This window comes from Pterocles gutturalis, unplaced genomic scaffold (assembly GCF_000699245.1).
Source record: "Pterocles gutturalis isolate BGI_N339 unplaced genomic scaffold, ASM69924v1 scaffold20864, whole genome shotgun sequence".
Taxonomy (NCBI): Eukaryota; Metazoa; Chordata; class Aves; order Pterocliformes; family Pteroclidae; genus Pterocles; species Pterocles gutturalis.
In genome coordinates, this window is record NW_010128737.1 from 14,884 (window position 1) to 40,659 (window position 25,776).

The following is a 25,776-nucleotide window of genomic DNA, read 5'->3' on the forward strand; positions in this document are numbered from 1 at the left end:
TTTTGTTTCCACACAGGTATCACGTACCTCTCCAGTTCCCAGGGTGCCCTTCCCCATTCTCACTATTTTTGGGACATTTCTGTAGCAGTTTTGGTTTGGGAGGGTGGTGCCAGGTGGGAAGCATGGGCAGATACAACCCTCAGCCTGGTCCTCTGTCCTATTTTGAGAGAAATGCCTTCAGAGTAGGGAATTTTGAGTTTTATTCCTAGCTTTGCCACAGATCTGCTGGGCAACTCTGGACAAAACCTCATTAGCTGAAAACCAGGAAGGGGGAACAGCACAAATGAAGGCTTGTGGAAGACACAAAAAGGTGTTTACGTAAAACTTCCAAGAACAATGGGGTCCCATCTTTGCTGGGACATCAGTAATGCAAACCCATACATTATTGAGCCATTGTTGGTATTTACTATAGCAGAACTGCAAAACTAGGAGTCTATTTCATTTTCAGAGCCCCCCCCCACCCCTTCCTCACTCCTGCCAGAGACCGTATTTCTTATAAACAAGATTCTTATTTCAGTATTCATTAGATTGTTTGTCAAGAAGAGCAGCTGGTGTTGATGAATTGATTAAGATGCACTGAGGATGGTTCAGCCTAAAGAAGGAAAGACACAACAACAGATTTCAAATACGTAAAAGGCTGCTGGGAACAATAAAGAAACAGCTTTTTCTTTTCCTCCACATTCAGGGTGGACAAAATACTAAGTTTTTAATTGCAACAAATAAGATTCAGATGAGACAGAAAAAAATGCTTTAACATAAAGGTTATTGCAGGATTGGAACAGATCCTTTAAGACCAGCTGAGCAGCTGTCTTCAGACACAGGCGCGTGCAGCCAGCCAGACTGCCAAGCTCTCTTCGAGACCTACAACCGCAGTCGGTTCCCCTTGCCTTCCTCATTATTTGATGACCCCATTATTTCCAAACAGATCCTCCAAAAGCAAAAGTATTCTATCTGATCCTGTTTATTTAAAAGTCCTTCTAAACAAAGTGGAAAAAAATGGCTGAAATGCTGGAGAGACAGAATTCTCCGATTCCGGTATCCACAGATATAAAAAGCGATTCAGCCACAAACAACACAGAAAGCCACATAACGGGTTGTTCAAACTAGCAGACCACTATGGGCACAAATTTCTTATCCTTATTATCAGAGGCATAGCTTACCTGCAACGAGAAAAGCATCTGATGGAAACAGGAAGTTGATTTATCCACCCAGCCAAGCAAACAGTAATAAGCCATGAGATAAATAATGGGTCAACAAGTATTTCGCACTTGAATGCTCCAGATCAGAAATCATATACCCAAACCAAAAACTTGGAGGCACACCGGCTCTCCAGGCAACAGCAAGAAACTACACCTTGATTTAACTAACTTTTCAACAGGTACCGAACAGGAAATTTCCCTGCTTTATCTATCAACACACAGTGCAAAGTTATCATTTGTTTTCTATAAAAGCTGTATTAAATGATTTCCTGTAAAATTAGCTGCAGGCACTGAACTGAAATTGAACATTTAACAGAATAAAATAGAATATTTAATGCAGTGCACACAGCAAGATTTACTGATTTGAGCACGAGATTGTAAATAACACAATTGCAACAAACTACTCACACTCCTACTCCTTTGCCTTGGAAATTGGCTTCTGGCTTCAAATTACTTACTGCTAGAAAGCAGTTTGTTCCTATCCACCTCATCGGCATCTGACTTGCTGCAGTACTGAAGCAAACTGAAGATAGATGAGATGTGGCAACAGAAAGTGAAAGAACTGCAAAACTTTCAAATAATAATTTAAAAAGTAAACTAAGCATCAGTAATTGCAATTCTTCACTACTTTCCTGAGGCAGGAATTTCCTACCTTAAAAAATGATTCTCTTGCAAGAAATTAAGGGATATATGTCAGAATGTACTGCGGCTCCCAATTTCAGTACTAGGAATGCATGGTTGTTGTATCACAAAAACGTCTTTTTCCATATTTATAAAGTGGAAAGCCACAGGGCAGTTCAACCATAACGGCTAGCAGCCATCATGCTCCTACCAGCTTCTGCAACAGCAAACGATGCAGCACCGCAACTCTGCCAGCAAGAAAGAGATTGTAAAGACCCAGTCAATATGATTTTGGAGAACCAACAGCCAGGTTCAGATGACTTACACCCTACCTGTGCCTGGCATTTATTAAAGGTTGACGCTACACCTTCAGATGTTCTTGTCAACAGAAGACATTGGAAGCAGGGACAAAGGTAGAAATTCAACTAAATGGAGCCTGAAGATTGAATGCTTTCTCAAGGCTGAGACAACATCCAAGAAGAGCAAATGGTGCCGCAGATTCGTCGTATGTGCACTTCGATATAGTGGAATGGGAAACACAATCTTTAGAAAATGGATTTTAAATATTTGTCAGAAAAAACCCTTCATCCACCACCATTTCTTTTCAGAAATTTCCCCTCAGCATTGCTGTGCAGAGAGACCTTTCATTCTCTAACAGGGAAGGGAGAACACTCAAGCCAAGCTGTCACCAGTCCAGGTAAGAGTTCTTGAAATGCTCAAGAACATACAATTCAGAAAGCTCAAAATGCAGCACTCTCAAAGCAAAAATCAGAGTTCTTAGCATCTAGAATAAGTCAGAAAAACCTCTGTGGAAACAAGAAAAACAGTCTGTTGAAAGTACTTGACCTCTAATGAGACTTCTTGACACCAGTATCTTGACTTGGTATCTGAAGAATGAATCCCAGGAGCTGAACATTTTCACATTACATCTATTAAAAAAACCTGTGTCTTTTTGAATCCTTCAAACCATCCTTTATGACACCAATTTTCAGTTAGATAAATAAGAAAGCCTCTGCACTGCAGATCTCCTGGGTCTGCCTTCCTCATGGACAAATTGTACTGACTGCGCATCATCATTCTCTGCAGAATCGTCAATAAATTCCTCTTCAATTACTATTCTGTTACAGCTGCCCTGTGCTGACATCAGGGAACCAAAAATGTTGCTTAGACTTCCATTAAATCATTTCCCTATGAGACAGGGAACATAGACTTTATGAACACCTGAGATCACGAGCTCCTACAGAACTAGAAAAAACAGCACGAGGATAACTAAACTTCAAAGGGCAGATTCGGGCCGTAATGGCATAACACACCTGCCTGGAATGCTGTCTCCTCCTCACCGAACAGAGATGGGCATCGCTACCCTGCAAGCGTAACATCTACGCGCTGCACCAGCACTCCCTGGTTCCTGCATCTCAGAATGGCTGTACTCTAGAGGGGGACACTTGTGCTAATGAAATTTCAAGACACACAAGCTGTCTGTAACAGGACATTTGTTAGTACAAACAGTCTGTCTCAAAACCATGAAGTTGCTTCAATAGTGCTCTCTCAAAATTTAGTGACCGAGAGATCCTGAAGCACACTCAGACTCCAGGTGAAGGGAATCCAACACTGGTTTTACACTTGTACAACACAGTCCCTCCTCCATTTCCAATCCATTACATATGCTTTTCAGCAGCAAGTTTCAACATATTAGAACAAATTGATTTTGATAACATTACTAAGAAAGCTGTTACTTTTAAACATATTATAGCAAATAAATAATCTACATTAAAAAGCAGTAATTTCACCATAAAGTTCTACCAATGCGGAAAATAAATCATCCAGGTTCCCTCTCTCAGATTATGACACAACCCACAATTCTAAAGGAATTAAACCATCATTATGGATGGATGCATGTTATTTCATGTGTGAATCTAAATGGTTTCAACTACCTGAAATACAGTAACACAAATAACATTCCTTTGCATAATCAAACTGAATTGCTCCGTAAGAGCGGATCTCTCCGATGTGAGACGGCATTACCATCCAGGAGCCTGCTCCCACACCTCCAAAGTCTTCTGAACAGCTGGGGTGTAGCTGTGTGTGTCACCAGACTCAGTGTCTCTTCCACAAGTGTCTGGGTAAGGAGAAGATGATGCACACAGAATGCACACATGAGAAACCAGTTGACCTAAATCAAACGCGTAGCAGTAAATGGTGGCAGAGGAGAGCTTCATCATTTTCAGAGGATCTACCGTATGTTCGTAAAGAGTGTGTAGCTGTACAGCGTACTACCTCCCATTGCTTCTTACACGCTGCCTGGTGTGAACATGTGCCACGATAAATATTAAAAACAGTGTTTCACTCTGTCACTTCCCCATCTTAATAATCTGCAAATCCTCTGTACCAAGCATTTAAAATTAGTCATATATAACATTCAGACAAAGTAATATCAAAATATATTTTATTCTGGACCTCTTTCAGATCTGATTCAAATTACAGTTGTCAAAGCAATACAATGCAAAGGGAAACTGCAACAGAAAATGTGCCTAGAAGGGATATAAGGGCCTTGGGGAGAAATCATTGTGATGTAGAACCAAAATACATCATAAAGTGTAATTAACATGGTCCAGGACAGTATAGAACATCTATATCAGTCTTCTTTAGACAATAATCATGAAAACTGAACAATAAAAGTCCTTTAAACAAGTACAAAAAACTGTCATGGGCTGGTTTACACTTTTACAACAGTTGTAATTTAACTGGATAACTGAAGAAATGATGCAGACATTTTAATCCAGTGCTATAGGTAGGCTCACAGAATTAGACCCAAAGGATTTGTAACTCCAAAATGAAACCATTACAACTACAATGTCAATGTCAGGAGAGAGAGAAAATTACTTCTGTATTCTAGAATTACTGTTCTGCACACTGCAGTCTGTTGAGGACAAGATTGCAAAGTACACTGGACTAGCAACAACATGCAGACTGTTTTCTCGTATTTACCCACAAATGTCAAAAAACATTATGAAGTAAAAATGAATGATTATTTCAAAAAGAAAACAAAACAAAAACATGCCTCAAGTTATTGTCAAGCTTCAAACTTAAAGGCAGAAAAAGCGAATTATGTACTCAGAACTACTGATCTGAAGCGCTATTAACACTAAATCTGCAATCCGCAAGAAACAGATTTTCCTGGTTCGTCTGCCTTCCACCAGACTGACAGTGAAGACAGCCACACTTCCACAGAACCTGGTATTTCAGAGCTCTCTCTCGAGGGAGAGGTGGAGACTGCTCCACGGCTCTCTCCCTACGAAAAATGTCAGGGATCTTGATGGAGATTTACTGCTGTCTCCCGAAGCCTTATTTACTTCTAACATGCCACAATGTTGCTTCTGCTTTTCTTCAGACTTCTGGGGAGTGTGAAACTGATCCCACTGGGGAATGAACGGCTCTACAGGACTGGGTGAAGGGAGAAGCTCTCACGCTTGTCAATGAAAAAGGAACACTGGGCTAACTCCGGCAGGCCCTGCTCTGGCAAAACCCCTGCCGAGGCCAAGGGGAGCCTTGGCTGGGGCGAGATGCGGCTCGTTGTACCTACGCGTCACGCTGTCCGGTGTTACACAGACCCAACGCCTCCAATGCTTGTTCTGGCAAGGTTTTCTCATGAAGTGAAAGACAATGGGATTTCTGGTTAAGAAAAGATTGGAAAAAATCGGGTCCCAAGGCTCCTCTTCACTAAACAGACAAAAACATACAACCTTTTATCTACAAGCTGAAAAACCAGTTTGCGATTTTAACGAAATTCCTTCATTCAGCAGAACTAAATGCATCAGCTGCTAAGATTGCTCCGTAGGCAAACTGGCACAACCGCCCTGTGCCACCTGCTATTCTTCCTAAACACAAAGAACATTTCAAAGGTACAATGTCCCATTAAATACCCTAGCATGAGGTAAGCAGTGTAAGGAAAAAGGAGTGCTTTTTAAAAAGAAAATTAATTAAAATTGGTAGAAATCTTTGGCCTTTCTCTCAAGATGCATTAAAGTGTCACAAAATCAAGAAACATGCTTCAAAATGCCATGTCATTCTGACTCTGGTAACTATTACCTCCCTCCACCCAACCCAGAAAAAGAGGCACTTTTAGTGTTTCATATAAGATTTCCAATCATCTAGTAGACATGCTAAATAACCCTGCACAATTGTAGTCCCAGAATAAACTGAATTTATCAACATTACAAAGAGTCTAAAAAAGCTTTTATGAGGACCTAGATATTCTCTTAACTACACTAAAAAGTCCACTGGTTGGGAATCTTTACATCAATTTAAAAATGCAGAAAAAGGTAAAGTAAAAATAGAAAAGGAAGAACTCTACAGAAACCTGGACCTAATTATGCAGAAATGAGAAACGGGATTCTGAGATGGATGCATAGAAAGACAGCGAACTCAAGAGCAGTTAATTTCTTATTCCATTATTAATTCTGAGCCCAGATTTTTCCCTTCCTTTTACCCTCCATTTGGATATTTGCCCATTAGCTTGTTGAACTGGAAAAAAGAAGAAACTAATGTATGCAAAGGCTTATGCATATGTTTGCCTTTACACTTGGAAAACAGGTGCAACAGAATTACTCAGTATGTAAGACTAAGCATCTGCATACGTTTATACAAAGTTAGGGTCTTACTGACATTTGGCATACTCAGTTTAAAGGAACAATTTGGATAGTCTACCTCACTACTGAATACGAGGTCTTTGTGCTATAAAAGATAATAATTAATGTCATGGTTCTCTTTTTTTTCTTTTTGCTTCACATAATCACAGAACCTAGCACACCTTGCATGCATGCATGTAACAGTGTATAAAACAAGAGGCGAGAAGAGGTGTGAGCAGGAGCAGCACTGTGGCATGCTAGTAAAGGACAACAATAAAATTCCTACTGGCCAGGTCCTTCGCTAGTGGAAACTGGCCTCGTTCCACTACAGCAGGGCACTGCTGATGAACACCAGGTTGGGGTCTCAGCCTGCGCGTCCAGAGCACTCGAGTAAACAGAGCGGACGTTCCTGCTGGACTGTGTTTCAAGCACCTGAAAACCCTGGACCTGTGATCCTGAAGCTCTGTTTTATCTATTTCTGAATATGTGATACTATGCTTAAGCAACTAGAATTACAACCAAAACAGCTGATGATTGAGAAAGAGGAAAATGGCGATACCCTAAAACATGGCTGTGTGATTTTGCAGCTATGTCACAGAATTCCACCACAATTGTTTAGACTGGCTGAAAGAATCATCCAATAACGTTTATGAAAATGAATAAACTGTCCATATTAAAATACAAAAGTACTATCAAGAATCACTTCTGACTTTCAGATTTAAATTCAGTGCAATTGACAAATGCATTGCTAAACGAAAAATGCAGCTTAAACATACTCAAAACATTTGTGTCTATTCCTGGGAGCACAGTTTAAAATTATTGCACAGAATTTTTTTTTTATTTTTATTTTTTTCATTAAATGACAGAGGTCAGCCACAGTCATGGACCTCCAGCAATAAAAGCAATATTTCAAGTGCCAGACACTCAATATATTAGGTTTCCCACATATTGTAACTCACAGGGTAATTGCTCTAAACATTTGTAATATGTTCCAAAACCCTAAAAATAGCTGGCACCAAACCACCGTGGATGACTGTCTTTATGGATATGACTTTTGTTGGTTTTAAATGCTGTGTATGATAGTATAATAATCCAGGGGTATACATTAAGAATGTATCGTTGACGTCTCTTTACCACTGGCAAATTGCTACCCTACCTTAGCCAAACTCAGACTTGCTTCAAGTCGTGTTTATTCCATGGAAATAGCAGAAATCAATGCCTAAAGAACAATGGTTAAAATGTCAAAGCTGCATTATCTCAATATAATCAATTTATACCTAACTTGGACGGGAGGGAAGAAAAAAAAAAAAGAACCAAAATGAAAAAAAAAGGTTAGAGACTAGCAATCATAAGCCACAAAATTATTTGTGATTGAAATAGTGTTATAAAACTGATAACTTTGCAAAGTTCTGTAATATAAACCATTCCTGAAGTAAAATGCCTGTGACATAAATTTGACAACCTCTCTTTTTATAAATTTACACTCTTGGAATCTTATGCAAGACATGATGCAACCTTTTTGACTACACATACGCGTAAACACAACCTCATGCTATCATTTACAAATAAAATCACTATCAGTATACTTTTAATCACATGAGCAGAAAAAGGTTTGCCATATACATCTGTCATTGTAAGAAAAATACTTGATATTGTAAACAGAGTAAAAGACACTATATAGTAGTGATTATTAAAAAAATAGCAGCTTACATCTACCCTATATTTGGAAAAAATGTAGTCACAAGATACAATAAACTGCAGGACTGGAGCAGCAGGGGAATTAGTGCAAGTATTCATCTTTTAAATAAGCTGAATCACTGCTATTAAAATAAACTTGAAGCAAGTCCTCTGTTTAAGATTTTTTTTTTTAAATCTAAGGTAGTAAACATTTTGCCTCTTAATGGCAGTGTTATCAAATATATGCCAAAGATTTTATTTTAATAAAGAAAAATTACATGAGATACTTTTAATACTGGAGTTTGTTTACAATTATACATCTAAGCTCCTACAAATAATGATGGGCAACTCTCAGAGAAGCTGTGGCATGAACCCTTGTCCAGAAAGATCTTAACATCTTAAAAACGATCCCCCACCTATACTTTGCTCCTTTTCACAATAGTGCACAATTTCACCATATTTTAGCTATGGTCTTAAAGCAACAGAAGATGCATTTTTTCCTCTTTTTTCTTGTCCTCGGTTTTGGGTTTGCTGTTGTTTTTGTTGGGGTTATTTTGCATCCCTGTATTTTTCTTTTCTGTATTTTTTTGTGCCCTTCTGTTCTTAAGTTTCGCAGAATTACGTCCCAAATAAGAAACTACTGCATTTCAGCCATGTCACCAGAAAATAAAACATAGCATTATACCCATTACTGTCATACTTTGTAGCTGAGCAGGACGTGAAAAAACACCCCTCAAAGAAGGATTTTTTCTTTTTTTCTTCTCTCTCCATAATCCCTTTTCCACCCTCCCTCTGTTCACAAAATTGTGCTCTGGGAGCCACAAAATGTACCAAACATTATCAGGTTCAATCTACCTCTTCAAAGAACGCATTAAAAGATGTTTCAAAGAAACATTTTTTTCCAAGGTGAAAAAATATAAACAAGAAACTAATTCACTCCCTTACTTCATGCATCCGTAAACTTAACCAAAACAAAACAGAAAACCCAATGTTTAAAAGCAAAGAAAAAAACTACTGCTGCAGATTTCTGTAAGTCCATTTTCTCTGTACACACAAACTGCTCACCTACTGAGAAGGAAAACAAAAATATCCCCCAATCCATTGTCATAATGGATTTAAAGAGGGGAAGGGGTAATGAAGGCTGCCATTAGTATCTTCTGAATTTGGTATGTATATGGGTCTGCTCTTGTGTACGGTATATTTCTCTCTCTCTCTCGCTCTCTTCTGTTTTTCGTATCCAAAACCTTTAAATGTTATTTTGGGGCACAGCAGATTCCAGCACTTGGTGAACAGGATTCACAAGCTGTGACAAAACTCTGTCATCCTCTTCAGGGTGTAATTTTTTTTTTCTCTTTTTTTTTTTTATATACAGTATATGTATATATTTCTTTTACGTTTGGCTGTAGTGGACTGGCCATGGTTCAATTGGGACTATAGCAGTACATGGGTCAGGGACAGTCATTTTGGCTATGTACACATTCATAGTCGGTCCATGGCTTCCAACTAGTAGCGCTATTTCCGTAGGTCTAATACACAAACCTGCAAGAAAAAGAAATACATATGCAGAAATCGCACACTGCACAATATTCCACATTTATACAATTCTGTGGGAAATATCTGAGCAAAACCTGTAAAACAGATTGCACAAGCTCCATCTTGTATGTCCTAACAACAGATTGGGGCGAAAAAAATCACCAGGTGAGAGCTTTGGTTATGAGCACCCAGCCAGACCTGTTAAGGGTGCTGCTGCCTAATGAATTGCTATCACAACATTAATAACTAGTTAACGTTTAGTTCTGTCAGATATAGAAATCTACTACTAAAATACCATCATATACAGCTATGCTTTTAGTCATCAAACAGTTCAAATGTGCCTCTATTTGCTTAGTTATTGGGAGCTGTAAGTATATTTAAAACCGAGGGGCTAAGGAAGGCTTTCACGAGCAAACAAGATAAACCAAAACAAACACAACAATTTTTGAAAAAGCAAAAACTAAATGAAAACCAATCTGTTATAACTACAATCAGCCGCTTGGGTCAAATTAACTGGAAGACTGTAAAGGTTACACATCATGTGTGTAAAAGGGTCATCTAGGGTGGAACGATAATTAATTTCTATTCAGGATATGCCTGGAGCTTCTGTTCCTTTTATTACAATGTCTATATTTACAAGGCTAAAATTATATGAAAGACAAATCAAAATTAATTCTCTAGAATTTAGTCTACTTAAAAATCAGAAGTTTCTATTTTCTGTTCTGAACCCTAACAAAGAGATACCACATACCAGCATGGAGCACACAGGAAAGAACACTTTGGCACCTGTGTTAAGATACTACCTGAGACTCTGGACTACAAAGCCCAGGATTGCTTTTTGCTGACCTTTGTTACTTTACTTTAAAATACAATTCCTTTATCACTCCTATTTTATTCTAATTTTGCTTTTCCCTTAGGCTCTCCTCTCCTTTCTTTAAAAACCATTGCAAAATAGGTGCAAGCAAAATCCAACTGTTGCACTTGTTTACGAAGAACTTCATTTTTACCGCAATACTTTGCGGGACAATGTCAGAAGAGCGAGGAGGTGATGCTGCAATACAGCACTATGGGATGATAGAGGGTGCATTTGGGATTAAATATACGATAATATTCCCTGCTGCTCCTAAGCAATGTAAAACAGACTGGTATTTACATACAGCTCCTGTCATTTTTAGGAACTTTTTAATTATGAGCATTCAGAAATTTCTACTTCGTTTTGCTGCACTGCTGTTGAACGCAATGCAGAAGACCTCTCATTCCTATCATGCATTACAGTAAAATCACCTACACTGAACATTCTCACTCAAAAAGGGCAAAGAGGCAAAAATGAACTTGTTTCCAGACTATAATGGAAAGATCAGCCACAAAAAACCCATTTCCATAGTAAGCACCAGTAGGGACAGAAAATTTAAATTACAGACATCTTCAGCTTCTGAGATTTTCAGAGGGTTTGGAACAGTAATGCATTGAGCTGGAATAAGGACATTACAGCACCCTTATATATGAGCTGGCTGTATTAAACTTCAGCTACAGAAGGGAATTTTGTCTCCGTTGTTAGTCAAAAGATTTCCAAAAGTCTTTTTGCTAGAATGTGAAACAAGCTGAGCAGCACTTACTGAACCATCTGAAGCACTTGCTCCAACTTTGTCTCCTGCTGCATTCCAGCAAACCTCAAAAATCCCTCCTGTTCCCCGATAACTGTGAACTAGGGCACCTGTCTGAAAAGGGACAAAATATGCAATTAATATAACAGAATCCAAGCAAACAAGTATAATTTGTACAACATGTAAAACTTCCCCACTTTTAAAAGCTGAAAATCTCAGAGGAAAGGGTCCAGATGAGAGTCGTGGACAATCTCAGCACTGTGTTAAAGGATACGACAAACACTGTTAGCACATCTTGTGTTTGACAGGCAAAATGAGGGATGGTCATGACTACTTTCAGTTACTAAAATGAGCCTTTCAAAAATTAATATCCAATTCCCAGTAGCCAGAGATCACATCTTGTCTAACAACAAGGTCTTCAGACTTTCATTCACAATCAGCCCCTTTTTCCAGAAATACAAAACAAGTAATAGTATCCTTTCTAAGAAAGTTATGTAGAAACATTTTGCCATCACCATCTTCTCTCACTTTACATTCTTTCAGTGAAATTCAATGAAAGAGCTATCAGATTTATATGTCTACATCCAGTTATTTTTCACAGCAAGCCTGTTTTATCAGAAGTTTAAAGTTCAGAGTTAACAAAGACAATTTTTGGAAGTAACGTGTAATTGGAGACACTTGAATATGTTTAGTTCGTGGTGGTTTCTGGGTTTTTTTGGTGGTGAGTTTGTGTGGGGTTTATTGGGTTTTTTTTGTTTGTTTGTTTGGTTTTGTTTTGTTTTTAATAAGTAAAGGCAATGTAAAGACAATTATTACTTTGCCACAGGCAAGCACTCAAAGAGAGAAATTAAATGTACATCCATTAACAGGAGCAACCTTAGAACAAAGAGAAAGCAAATCAGCATGTTAGCAAGGGCAAAGCTCTTTGTGGCCAAAATACAATGGAGCAACAAAGGTTACAAGGGTGCTGATGGAAACGACCAAAGCACAAACTTCTAAACAGACAGAAGAGCTATACCTGTGTATTCCAGATGTGTACACATTTATCAAAGGAGCCACTAGCCAGGTACCTGCCGTCAGGACTGAAAGCTACACTGTACACAGGTTCTTGATGTTTTGTCAGAGTATGAATACAAATTCCTCTGTCTACATCCCATAATCTAACAGTAGAATCAAAGGATGCACTGTCAAGGGAAAAAACACAGATTAATTACATCTCAATTTGACATATCTTTTTTTCTAATATAAACCAATATGATAAAACATCCTACATGCTTCAAAACATTCTGTGAACCTTCATATAATATACGAAGAGTGAATTAGAAAATAATGCTTAACAGGCATTTAAAAAGAGGATTTAATACTACCTTGCTAACATAAGATTGGCATTTGGATTATTTGTTCCTGGTCCTGTAGGACTCCATTTGATAGTATAAATTTCTTTGTTGTGTGCTTGTAAATCATGGACACAACTGTCTTGTTTCATACTCCAGATCTAGGATAAAAACGGAAGAAAACACAAAGACATTTAGCACAATATTGTACTAAAATACATCTTTCTTTATCATTTGCAGCCTGACCTCTACCTTTTAGGCCACTCAAAACTTTTACTGTAACTGCTGAGTTTCTAGAGTAATTATGACAAGTATTATTCCAGTTCCCTCCATCTTTGAGTTATAAATACCTGATGGGTTAATGAGTAATCAAGGTACTGTCTATAGAAACCAATCTGCATGTGCTAACTACAAGCCCCTTGAAAAGTGCAGGGATGATACCAGATGCTCAAATGAGAAGAGCAATATGTATATGTACATGTCTGAGTTGACAAAATATCACAGTCCTATTTTTAAATGAACTTCTTGCTACACAGATTGAGTGAAATAAAGGGACTGTAGAGAAATTTTCTGTTTTCATACAAAGTCATAGACTGCAAAAACCATTATGGCATTTTCTTGGCTTATTAGGATTTGCATTGCCAGGTGTCTGTTCAGTATTTCACACAGTTCCTTAGGACTCCAACTTCTGCATGATAACCTTCAACAAAGAAAGTAACTCTATTCTATTAAGAGTTTACACCGCACACAGAAGAGGTTTTGGAAGGCTTTATACCTTTTCCTGAATGTGAAACTTGATATAGTAGTTAATAATCTGAATACTTTTTTTAAGGCTATCTGGTCTAGTAGTGCTTTTGGCTGACTTTTGTTACAAAAAGCTAACTGGAGCATGTTTAAGTCTACCTGTATTTAAGATGCAATTCGTGTGTATGTTTACATGAATGATGCTTTTCAGAACTGGTGTCTCACTGAAGGGAAAATTGATTTTCAATGTGCAGACAGAATTAAAATTGTATTTCCAGTTTAAATTGATGGGATCAAAATCTAGCTTCTCTTCCCAAAACTACTATAGACAAAAAGAGTCCATATCAGCTGCCCTAAAGAATATCAAGTTGGCACCACAAGTGAGAAAAATAAATAAATAAACAAACAAATAAATAGTTCTCTAAGCATCTTCCATAATGTGCAAAACTTGACATTCATTCCCACTGTTATTGAAAAGTTAGTGATCACTCCACAAGTGATTAGTGATGTGCAGACTTTTCTACAAGCACTTGGTCTTCCAGTCAAACCTAAACAAAACAATAAAACTCCTTCCAGGCTGAGCTGAATTCAAAACAGTGACCAAGAACTTAATTGCCTGAGCCCACAAATGGTGACATGTTCCCAGTTGTCACCTCTCTACTCACTGCGATGCAGCAGCAACAGCTTGAGCTCTACATTAGAATTCATCTCACTGGGATTTCAGCTATCTAAGTATGAAATATCTAGCTTAAGCTGGCTATTTTGACTCCATCCATTGCCAATAGAGAACAACTGATGCTCTCGGGGGTTTACTCATCACACTTGATCCAGACACTTACCTTAGGAAATGCTAGACACTCTGCTGACTAAAAATGTCTAGACATCTAGCTTTAGACTGCAGGCTGAATGCTTAAATGTTTATATTTAGATAAGGTCATTTCCATCGCAAGTGCCTGACTGTGTGCCAGCTCAGGAGGGGATATGTGGCTACTCATTCAGCCATTCCCTGTCTCTGATTAAAAAACAGTGAGCTAGAAGGAAATATCTGTCCCAAGGCCCACCAGTAAGTCAGTTCTGTCAACATAAAAAAACCATATCCTGAAATTCTAACAAACACAGTCCTCAGCTCTCACTGAATATAAAGCAGTATGGGATTAATGGAAAATCATCTCTAACATGGAAATGGCACAGGCTTGCCAGGTGTGAACCACCTCCTTTCTTCTAGTGCATCTAACCTGGTGGTATTTTTGTATGGATCGCTAGTGCTCCTTGAAGTCATGTGTGTAAGCTAAATATCCTCCACATTCACAAGTCCTCCCCAGTTCTACAAGACAGCATGACACTTTGAATTGTTTGGAGGAAAAGTGTCGGTGCAGTTGAAAACTACAGAATGACTCCCAATGAATTTTAAAAACTAAGGAGTACACAGAGTTTCTTACGAAACAATGTGCTAAAAATTTTAAATAGAAAGAAGGGGAAAACAGAATAGAATCAGGAAAGGAGGTAGTCACCCATTCTTGTATGGGTTACATGACATGCATTCCAACTCTTCCTTTAACCAAGAGCAGCCATCAAGCGTGACAGCTTACTGATTAATGACCTGATTCTGTAAACAGCTAAAAGCACCTAATAAATCATGCTCCAAGTCTCAGAGTGGCAGCCTGTAACAAGTTCTCTGGACCAAAGCTTGGCTCTGATTAACAAGGATTTGCTAGGATTGCCTAATCTTGTTATATTAAAAAAGAACAAATATTAGACGACACGGCAAGTACAGTAATATTGCGGGATTGCCCAAGCTAATGGCTGGACTGCCCAAGCTAATGGTGTGCGTTCCTGAGTCTTACAAAGCCAAGAGCCAGTACCAGAACTCCTGTTACCTTTAGAGTCATATCGTCAGAGCAGGATGCCAGAAGATTACCAGTTGGATCCCATTTGATTGCGTTTACTTCATTCTAAAATTGAACAGTGAGAGTAAGTTGGAGTCTTCACTTCCATTACAAATGACAGCTTATGAAAGATAAAGTTGGACAGCAGTTATGAGTATTTGTATCGTTATCGGTATTTTAACATTTAATTTTCATTCCTAGCTTTGCCTTCAGTTACAACAACGTTTTGCCACCTGTTCCCCACATTTTCCCATGCATGCTCTTCCACAGCATAGGCTGCACATAGTGAAGTCTTAAAGGTCATGTGTTTCTTCTTCTAAAGGGCCATTTTACTATGCCATCCCGGCACTGGTAAAAAAAAACTGCACATGGGCGTGAGAACTGTTCTACTAATGACAGAGACTACAGTTAGCACATGACCTTAACTGCAACTACCTTCCTATGTGTATCTACTGCCCGCTGCCAAAGATGAACCATTATGCAAGCGCTGTACACTGGCAAGTATGCTGGGCCCCCAATCTCTTATTAAAAAAAAAATATCATATAGCAACCCCCAACTTTCCAGTACTTACTGTGTGACCCTGGAAGGTTTTGATGGGCCTATCTTGTCCTAGTTTACAGACATGAATACACATATCTGTACTGCAAGAGGCAAACGTGTTGTTACTCTGCCAATCAACATCTAATGCTGGTGCTAAAAGAAAAAGAAAGATATTTAAAACTACGGTATGTATTCTGCAGGAGTTTGATTTGCAAGTTTAGCAATGCACCACCTTGGAACAAATGCCAGCAGGAAGCAACCATTAATTTTACAGCAGTTCTAAAGATAATTAAACACTATGAACAGTGAGGAATGCAGCCAAAACCAGTCTTACACAAAGAAAAGAAACAAAATTTAATAGATGTCATTAAAACATGGAACGTATCTGGAACGAAACGGTTATAGAGAACACAGTGCAGAAGGACAATGAGCTGTAATTAAGTAACCTAAAAAACCCTCGAGTCAGCATGAGGAACAGGCTCCCACAACGTAACACATCATCATACATGAACTCATCTCCACTAACAGTCCATGCCTGTGCTCATAGATGGCAGATGGTGAAAGGTAAAGATTTCTTTCCTTTCTTTAATTCCGGCATTATAAGGTGTGATAACTTGAAAATCATGGGCAACATATTCCACTTGGTCAAGCCAAGATATTTATGGCAGACAGCACACAGAATTGGTTGGAGTAAATCAAGAATTGCTGGTTTTGATCGTTGTCATGCCACTGAAAACATGGTGCGAGCGGAATAAAAACTGGAAGTGAGACACATTTCTTAAGGGCCCTTCAATGACATGTTTGTCACCCCCTCTATTCTATTTTCCAGCTGATTCTGTCAGGCTTGCACAGCATGCAGCCCACAAAGCAATTTGTCTTACCTCCTGAGAGGCTGCACTCTCATCCCAGCTGGCCAGCGAACAGCCTTTCAGCTGGTCTGTGGCCAAACAAACTGGGGACAGCACAGCAGGCAGCTCAGAACAATGGGGTGTGGCGCTGGACAAATGCAGTCCTTTGCCCACCCAGTTGATTTGTCTGCCACCGTACTACAGAAAATTGGTAATATTGGGATTATCTCTTTTGACTTTCAAAGAACTTCAATAAAACTGGGAGTTATACAGTTATAAAATCAAAACAATACTATTTTTACATTCTCAAAATTCGTAAGACTATGAATATGGGAGTCAGTATCCAATGACTGCCCGTGAGACTGTAAAATGGTGTAAATAAGCTCCATAAACTTCATATTTATTATTTTTTTTAAATAACACTTTTGTCTTTTCCAATGACAATCCTGAATTATCAAAATCAAGACTTACCAGAATGAAAAGGAAACTGCTGCTTTGCTTCGCCAGTGTGGGCATCCCAAATAATCGTGGTCTGTATTAAACAGATAAACAATAAACAAACTTGTACAAATCGATTTCTTCACAACTACCGACCATTCACATGTATCAGACTACCTAGCCTACTCCCCATTGCCCAAACCTGCTCCCGATTTTATATTTCTAGTGTTTTACCCAGTACTAAAAGCAAATGGTAGCAGATGTCCAGACAACAGCAGAAAACCTTAACATGTTGTCATATTTAAAAGGTGTTTAATAACAACATTTTAGGGTCTGGAGGGAAGAAGGGTTGTTTTTTTTTTTTTATAATAAACAAAAATCTCCTTAGTCCTATTTATATTCTTCTAATCTAGTCCACATGCCTATTTTAATTTCAAATATTCATTTGTCCCTAAGGAGATCTTTATATAAACAATTAATCTCATGCTTAAGAATCTGAAAGATTTACAGGTGTAATTTTGATCTGAGCTGTTCTCTGTCAATACTTCAGTATCTTTCTGACGAAAGAAATCTTACATGACAAAATTAGTATTTTATAATCATTATGTTTTATGTCAATGTTCCTGACCTACCTCAACGATCAATTAAGACTTTGACACTGAATTCACTGGAAGCATGAACTAACCACACAGATTATTTATGGAAAAGCAGCATAAGATTGGGTCAGTCTTTCTGCTAATGCAGAATATTTTTCACAGCATAATCTCAGTTTCATTGTCCAAGGAGTTTTATTGACTGAAATGAGGCTTCTATCTCCTCAAAAATTTTTTTCTGCAAATTAAAGCTGTACCTCCACACAAAGATTTAAAAACTGGCACAAGCTGTTGCAGCTGCCAAAAGAAGAAACCCATCCTTTCTATACTCTGAGACATTTACTTTTCCTTCCTTTGTGCCAGCGCAAGCATTTATAAAGCTGGGCACTAAAGTAAACCATGTTAAATGCATGCAGGAATAAATAAATACAGGAGAAAATCTATTTTACAGTGACACTGCCAGTTTAAAGTATTACAGGCCTGTGGTCTTACTGAGCTTGCCGTTTGTCAGTCTCACTAAGAGCAAGCCTGTGTCTACTTCTGTACTTTGAACCAGTTACAGAGGAAAAATTAAACTCTTCTTATTTTTTAATAGTCTATTCTATTCTTTGAATCTGTCTTAAGTCTATTCTTCATCACTATGTGCCCTTCCTACCACTCATAAAAACCTCTCACACCAACAAAAGGTTTGAGTTTAAAGGCCTTCTGAGTCTGTAAGCTTGTTTAGAGATGTGAAATAAAACACATTACACTACTGGCACCTCCCCAGTCAGATATGCTGACTTTTCTTATGTTCCAGCTCTACCCTTTTTAATCATTCTCAGGCTTGACCGATATCCGAATCAGCCTAAATCTATTCCTCCAGTACAATTTTTTTTTCCTGAGGCTTTGCATAAAGTGCTTCACCAAATTTTAGACGATTCAGTTTTACAAAGGTTTAATGTTCCTGTGTTCAATGCACTTACTTTCTAACTCATGCTAACCTAACTGGGAAGAGATCCAGGGACACTGAAATCTAATAAGCTAAAATATCTCAATAAACTCCTATATAACACAAGGAAACAGAGCTAGCATAACAAGCTATTTTTAGGTACATATTTACATCCCATACTTTCAGTTAGGTTTACTTACTTTCTATAGCTTTGCTATTATGCTTACAATTAGACTGTAACGGTGAAGGAAAGAATTTTAATTTTACCAGAGATTATCTCACCTTGTCCACTCCTGCACTTAAAATGAAGTTTCCTTTCTTGTTCCATTTTAACGCAAATATAGGACCTTTATGTTGCCCTAAGGTGCTGGCAAGATTACCTGAAAATTTATATTGATATGAATACATTAAAAAAAATAAAAAACTATGCTGTGAGCCATAATATAGGAAAATATACAGAAAATTAAAGTATTTCACTTACCATCTTTAGTCCATATCCTTGCAAAACCATCGTAAGACCCAGTTGCAAGAAGTGTACCTTCACTCTGCCATCAAAAAAGGTTACTTTATTTACTTATTTTTACTGTATAACTCAAACCTAAAGTACACAAAGCAAATTTCAGGTAGAACACATCTGCATAAGATTTATGTTATTTATTCCATTGACTACAACTTATTAAAAAGAAGTCCCTGAAGTCCAACACAAGAAATTACAATGCAACTCAAAAATAGAAATATTTCAGGAGCCGTGGCAGAAGATGTACAGTTGCTGTCACATAAATTTGACTATGCAAAATTACAGGTACAATTTCCTTGCAGTATTTTGAGCACTGCCGTTTCTACTTACGTTCCAATCCAGCGATGTCACATCTTTGTTGCTGGGTACATCCTGCCCTCCTTCTCGTATACAGTGTCGAAGTACCAGCTGCGTAGAGCCGCTCGTGCTGTTTTCACTGAGGTTCCATATCCGTGCTGTTGAATCTCCCGATCTACAAAACAGTTAATGAGAATGGAACTCCTCCCTATTAATTCCATTTAAAACAGCATTCCTTTCAAAACAGCACGTTATGGAATTTGACGTAGAGGGCATTGGGGCAGGTACTATTGTAACTTGTTCCCATTAACATACAGAAGGATGCCAATGAGCATTAATATTATGTACATATGTGGTTAATGCACATACCCTGAGGCCAGAAGGTCACTAACGGGATTCCAGGCACAGATGAATACTTCGGATTCATGGCCACGCAGCACCACTGCCTTGTTGGGAGGGATTTCAACATCTCCATCTACTTCCATCATATCTGTGTGATTATCTACATTATGGGAAACAACAGTAGAGAGAGTTGGATTTCAATATTTTGTTACAATACATTCTAACTACTGTGTGGTTAATATTCTTCCAGAATGAGCAGAAACATTAATTCACAATTTACATGGATCAAAATTTGACAAAGCTGTAATGTTCCTTTATTGTCTAAGTTCCAGCTTATGAAGTACTATAAACAGATAGAGAGTTTCAAAAATACAAGGAAGCTTCCTTCTAAACCTCAGCATCCAATTAAAATTAATTAATTTTGAAATTAAGGCCAAAAGTTAATTTTTTGCTATGTTAAAAAATAAACACCGATGTTAAAAGTACTCACAGTTTTTCAGGCACTATATTGCAGAGTACAACATGCTACTAGTCTATCTTGTGCTTTAAAAATGTGTTCATGACACATTCGTTTTCTAAAATCTCTCTTCTCACCCATTGCAGTCAAACAGGATTTAAATCAAGATCTCAGACACTTCATTTACAAAATGGTTTTAATTAATACAATAACATTTGGTGATATGGTAAACTGATAACAGAGCTTTTAAATGGCGCTGGCAATTACAGTGGAATTGTGGCAATACATAGCTTTTTGTGTGGAAGTTATGTTGAATCCACATTATTCTGTAAAACACACTGGAGGTAATTCAACTGACAAAACAGTTTTCTTGCCAGCTACCATCAATCATTTTCTATTATTAAAAATAAATTCACACTGAGTATAAATGCAGAATATAAAAAAAAGGCTGAACAGTTCACCTGCTCCTATTTATTCACTGTGGTTAACCAAACCATTTCTTCACATCTATTGCTTAATTTAACACTAAGGGTTTCTGTCACTGTGCGTGTGAGAAAAGAGAAAGCTATTAGAACATGCATATTTTTAAGAAAGAGCACTATATAAAACACTGTTTAAAGAGAACTGATGTCAGTATAATTTGGTGTACCAGCCAGTAGGGGTTGCTGGTATATCACATTTAACAGTGGCTGAGATCTGAAGTTTACACTTAGTCTACCCAGTTCACAGTTAACAGGTTAAGTATTCTTTTGAGATTGTTTTTAAATGAAAGCATCGAAGCAGGGAGGTTTTTGTTTAAGCCGAAGATTGTATTTCCAAGTTTATTTATCATATATAGTAATGAAAAGAATTATTAAAATCCAGCTGTAAAATGCAAAACTTGCACATGGCTTGACATGAATACTGTGTCAAAAATGTCTTTTCTTCAGGTGTGGTAGCTCCCACTCTCAAGTGTGCAATTCAGACATCCAGAACAATATTTTGAAAATCACATTTTAATGCCTGACCTGAACTTTTCTATACTAAGCCTAATTGTATGTTTTGTATGTTATATGTCATGACTGGTCAAAGGAACATTAAGGGGTGGTAACTCCCACTCTCAAAAGTGTGCAATTCAGACATCCAGAACAATATTTTGAAAATCACATTTTAATGCCTGACCTGAACTTTTCTATACTAAGCCTAATTGTATGTTATATGTCATGACTGGTCAAAGGAACATTAAACCTCACTTGTTTCACCAATCAACTAAAATGGAACCAATGAATAAACCTAACTTGGAAGAAGTTGCATCAAATAATTCCAAATAGCAAATTATGAAAACTGATACTGATAAAAGAGATAAATTACACAGGATTTGTTTTGGCAAACCACGATCTTCTCAGCATGACAAGGAAGTCTGTCTACAGAGAGACAGATAGCAGGACCCGTCAAAAGTACTTTGCAGAGCATCACAAGCAATCCGCAGTTAGAACAGTTAAACCAGCTGCGGACCAGCAGACTCCTCTCCTTGCTCCTTATACAACGGCTAAAGCTGAGGAGGTGTGATATTTAAAGAGTTGTAACCTCTAGTACCTCTGTGTGTTTACCCCACCAAAGCTGAGGAGATGTGATATTTAAAGAGTTGTACCTCTAGTACCTCTGTGTGTTTACCCCACTGCTAGCTCACACTACAGCCCGTTAACCGGCCATACAGTCAGTGACAAGGAAATGTCGTAATGCAGGTCAAGGTCATTTCTGTCTCTACTTACTTGCTATAGTATGTGCTCCGTTCTCTTCTCCATTTGCAGTATTTTCTCCATTTTTCGCTGATCCCTGTTGGTTAGTCGCGGCTGCAGCTGCGGCAGCTGCTGCCTGCTGTTGTGCAAGTTTGTCCCGGTAGGCCTGCTGTCTCGTCTGTACCACATCAGGCATCACTGCATCTATCAGTGAGAGAGACTCTATCGGCCTACCATCAAACAAGGTACCATCCTACATTACAGCAGAGGGAGGAAACAAAAAAAGACAACACCGAGTACAAATTAACATTATGGGCAAAAGTTCCAAGGAAAACTAAAGCAAGAGTTTTTATTTAATATAATAAAACAGTCTACAAATATTGCTGGAAGTGATATCTCATAATTGTCATGGTTAGGATTAGAATTTTGTTCTGAAGTGGCCACCATAAATACACAAAAAAAGCCATTGTAAGCCTCTGGCAGAGCTTCTGGAATCAAAAGTTACATGCTTCGAGTTTGCTAAATCGTCTGCTAAAGCAAAAAATTCTGTAAGCTATCTATGAATATGATTTCAAACATGAGTGGCTGCAAGAAAATCTAATGGTTTGTTTGAAGAGCTGCAAACATTGCAAGTCAGGTCACTGGCTTGTGAAGTTATTCCATCTTATTAGACTAATACTTTCCATAAACATATTATCTGGAGAGTTGACTAGTTTTCTTCCTTTTTTTAAACAGTGCTGGCATGCTTTCAAACAACAAGGAAAAATTTTATCCTGAAATGGACAAGACCCAGTTAAAAATACCCTTATACATATGCTAGGGCTTTGTAAGAATCTATTTTTAGGAGCTAGAAGGATTCCTTGCGATAAATATAGGGTCTCCTTCTATTCCAATCACTTGCTTTATTTTTCTGAGGCTTCCTAAGGGAAAGGATTTGCTTCACTGGGACTATGAAAGCTACACATAAACAGCAGGCATAAGGGAGACTGGAAAGAGGGCAGAATTAGTGAAAAAAATCGTTTCCTTCTGTAACATAACTGACATATACAAAGGCTGCTAACCTCCCAGGCATAAATGAGAATGGAAATTGAGAACAAGTATCTGCAGCATCAGGCAGAAAGATACATAGCTTTCTGTACCGCTGGAATAACCATTTGAACATCAAATTTAATAGATCCTGCTCCAGATGAATTAGCCAGCATAGGCAGAAAGCAAACTGGCTCCATCCTTCATCCTTCATGCCACAAATTGAAACCCTCTCTCTTTTTGGAAACTCTGCCTTTGGGTTTTCATTATAATGACACATCACCCAAACGAGAGCTGCGTAGTGCTTTCCCACCTCCCTAGTGCAAGTCTACGAATATAAAAATTAAGATGTTACTTGTCTCAATGATTATCTTACTGCACTTGTCTGGATTTACTACAACATTACATTAGGGTAAAAACTCTACAGACAACGGACCTTTGAGCAATGAGCCAGAACACCATGCCTGGTGTTGTGTGGCTGTACTGGGCAGAAGCCCTACCCAGTTATGTCACTCCATTCTGGTTCCACCACTGGAGTCATGGTGAACACCAGCAGTAAGGAATCTGAAGTAAAAGTAAATAAATAGGACACAAGAAAGTTAAGAAAAAAATACTAACATTCAAACTTACTGCAAGCAAGGACATAATGCTCTTGTAGGCAAAGCCTCCTTACCTCGTTAATACTGACTTCTGCCTCTACATACTGCAGACCTTTCTGGATGATGGAAATCAAAGCAGCTGGTGGCACCAGAGCACCATTTATATTAGACTGGCTGATATGGCTCTCTATACCAAAGGTAAATGCTGAATGGGAAAACCCTAAAGACAAGGCAAAAACATGAGAATTCATTTGTAGATAGACAATGCTATTTGCCATACTACGGTCGGACCTTCTGTTTACAAATCTAAGCAAGTTATAAAAAGTTATGGCATGCTTATGAACTACAAAAACCTCACCTCTGTTGCTTCACTCTTACATGTTTCTAGTTCCAATGTACGAAAGACAAAAACTAAGTTTATATATTAACACAGCAATTATTAATTATGGCATTATTGGCAATACATTTGTGCATGAGTAAATATAAAAATATTAAATACATAACAGGCAATAGTACTTACATAGACTTATATATTCTGAAACTATATATATATATATATACTATCATACATAGTATTAATAGAATATATATCTCCAAGACACCAAGACTCACTTGTTATTTTTACTCATTGATTTGCTACCCATGAAAGTGAAGTGGATCTGCATGTAGAACAGAAGTCACCTCATGGTACAGAGCTGTCGCAATTGTGTATGTTTTGGCACTTAGAACGACATCAGTGTTGTGCACTGAAGAAGTGGCAAGCATGGTACAGTGCACCAGTGATAGTTCTTTGCTATTTATTTCACTGCCCTGAAAAGGCAGATTTAAACTAGAGGAAAATAGTTGTTTCAGCAAATTAACTTAATTGTCACAGATTTTTTTCTTAAACTACTGTTTTTTTATTTTTATTTTTTTCTGTCAGGTAACTAGGAAGCTGCCTGCAAACTTTCAGATTAAGATAAAGCAATTTTGTGAGTTTAGCTTCTGTGACAAAAGCAATCTGCAACTGGAATAAGAACATATAATAGTTTTCAGTAAATTCAGGCGGAACAATGAGTTTCTGCTTTCTTCTGACAAGCAAGACTGAAAAACTCTGCCATTCACCATCGCTTCTGGTGCTTCTTTGTCTCAATTTAAGAAGTCCATGAGCAGTAGACATAAGCAGTAGATATGCTTAGATTTGCAACAGTCAAATGCATTTTCAAGAAGCCTGAAGGTTGTTTTCAAGTTTGACAATATTAATCTGCCTCTTGCTCTTATGCCTAAGAAGCAGGAGGCTTTGGCTTGACACCATAAGACAAAACCCTCCAAGGAAGTGTCCTGCAGGGAGGGAGGCTTTTGAGAACTCAAGAGTCATTCCTGTAAAAAAAAAAATCTGTTCATCTGTATTTAGATTCAAATGATACAAATCACAGGGTCACAGTTGCCACTTCTTCCTTTGAAATACAGCAACATTTGCCCTCCCCCTGTCACATTCAGGCAAGGAATTCAGCCACAGAAGACCAGCTCGCAGGAGCATCACTCCAAGACAGAACAGAAAAAACGCTATTTTGGTGGTCATAGTTTTTTCTTCTTCAAGGAGCCCTAAAGAAAATGGTGCAAAGTGTCATCGTCACCTTGTAGATAAAAGTGATCTCCAAGGAAAATGCATTTCTATCAATCGAGCCCTTAGTTGGTTGTCTGCCATCTGAAAACTTGAAGTGACTAAATCTCTAAGTTATAGAAGGTAACTTGGTAGGAATTCATTCTCTTGTTGAGAAGAAACACCAAGAAAGAGGTCAGACAGAAGCACATGCCTACTGGCAAAATAATTAAATGTGTGTTTGCTAAAGCCAGTTACAGATGAATACCAAATAAATTATGCATTGTTTAACGACCAGAACTGTAAAAACTCACCTGACTCTTGCAAGTATCTATATACCAAGAAGTTAACCTCATCACTGCTTATACTCATCTTTATTCCCAGTTAAACCATGAGGTCACAACAAAGGACACAACCCTGAAAATAAAAAAGTAGGTCAATTAAGTATTTTTAGTACCTAATACGTATGTCTCAACAAATGCTATATTTATAAAGCAAGTAGCTCCCTGGCAGCACAGACAATGGTTTTATTTTATAATGCAAGCAAGTCTGCCATCGTCATTAAAAAGTCATTTGTCTCACCACAACATAAAGGTCAGTAAATTAAATATTGAAGGGCTGGATTCTCAAATGATGTAAATTAGTATGGACTGGGGAACTA

General features: G+C 38.0%; 1 protein-coding gene across 1 annotated transcript; it reads right to left on the reverse strand.

Annotated features, from left to right (window-relative positions):
* Positions 1–6,587: 6,587 nt before the first annotated feature.
* Positions 6,588–25,533, reverse strand: TBL1XR1 (transducin (beta)-like 1 X-linked receptor 1). Its single transcript, XM_010079741.1, has 14 exons — positions 25,430–25,533; positions 23,608–23,753; positions 21,942–22,161; positions 19,761–19,893; positions 19,425–19,566; positions 19,059–19,122; positions 18,860–18,957; positions 17,087–17,147; positions 15,799–15,920; positions 15,218–15,292; positions 12,630–12,757; positions 12,281–12,446; positions 11,275–11,376; positions 6,588–9,664 (listed from the first exon to the last, which is right to left on the reverse strand). Exons 1-14 carry the CDS (start codon positions 25,485–25,487, stop codon positions 9,638–9,640), a joined length of 1,542 nt encoding a protein of 513 aa, XP_010078043.1. The 5' UTR covers positions 25,488–25,533; the 3' UTR covers positions 6,588–9,637.
* Between the last annotated feature and the right edge of the window lie 243 nt (positions 25,534–25,776).

What these genes read in the sequence shown, in the direction of transcription:
- TBL1XR1 (XM_010079741.1), bottom strand. Translation starts at nt 25,487, where the DNA reads ATGAGTATAAGCAGTGATGAGGTTAACTTCTTGGTATATAGATACTTG. An exon ending in TGACATCGCTGGATTGGAAC is followed by an intron (nt 19,123 to 19,424) that starts GTAAGTAGAAAC and finishes TTTTGATGGCAG; the next exon opens with AGTGAAGGTACACTTCTTGC. An exon ending in AAACCTTCCAGGGTCACACA is followed by an intron (nt 15,293 to 15,798) that starts GTAAGTACTGGA and finishes GTTCAATTTTAG; the next exon opens with AATGAAGTAAACGCAATCAA.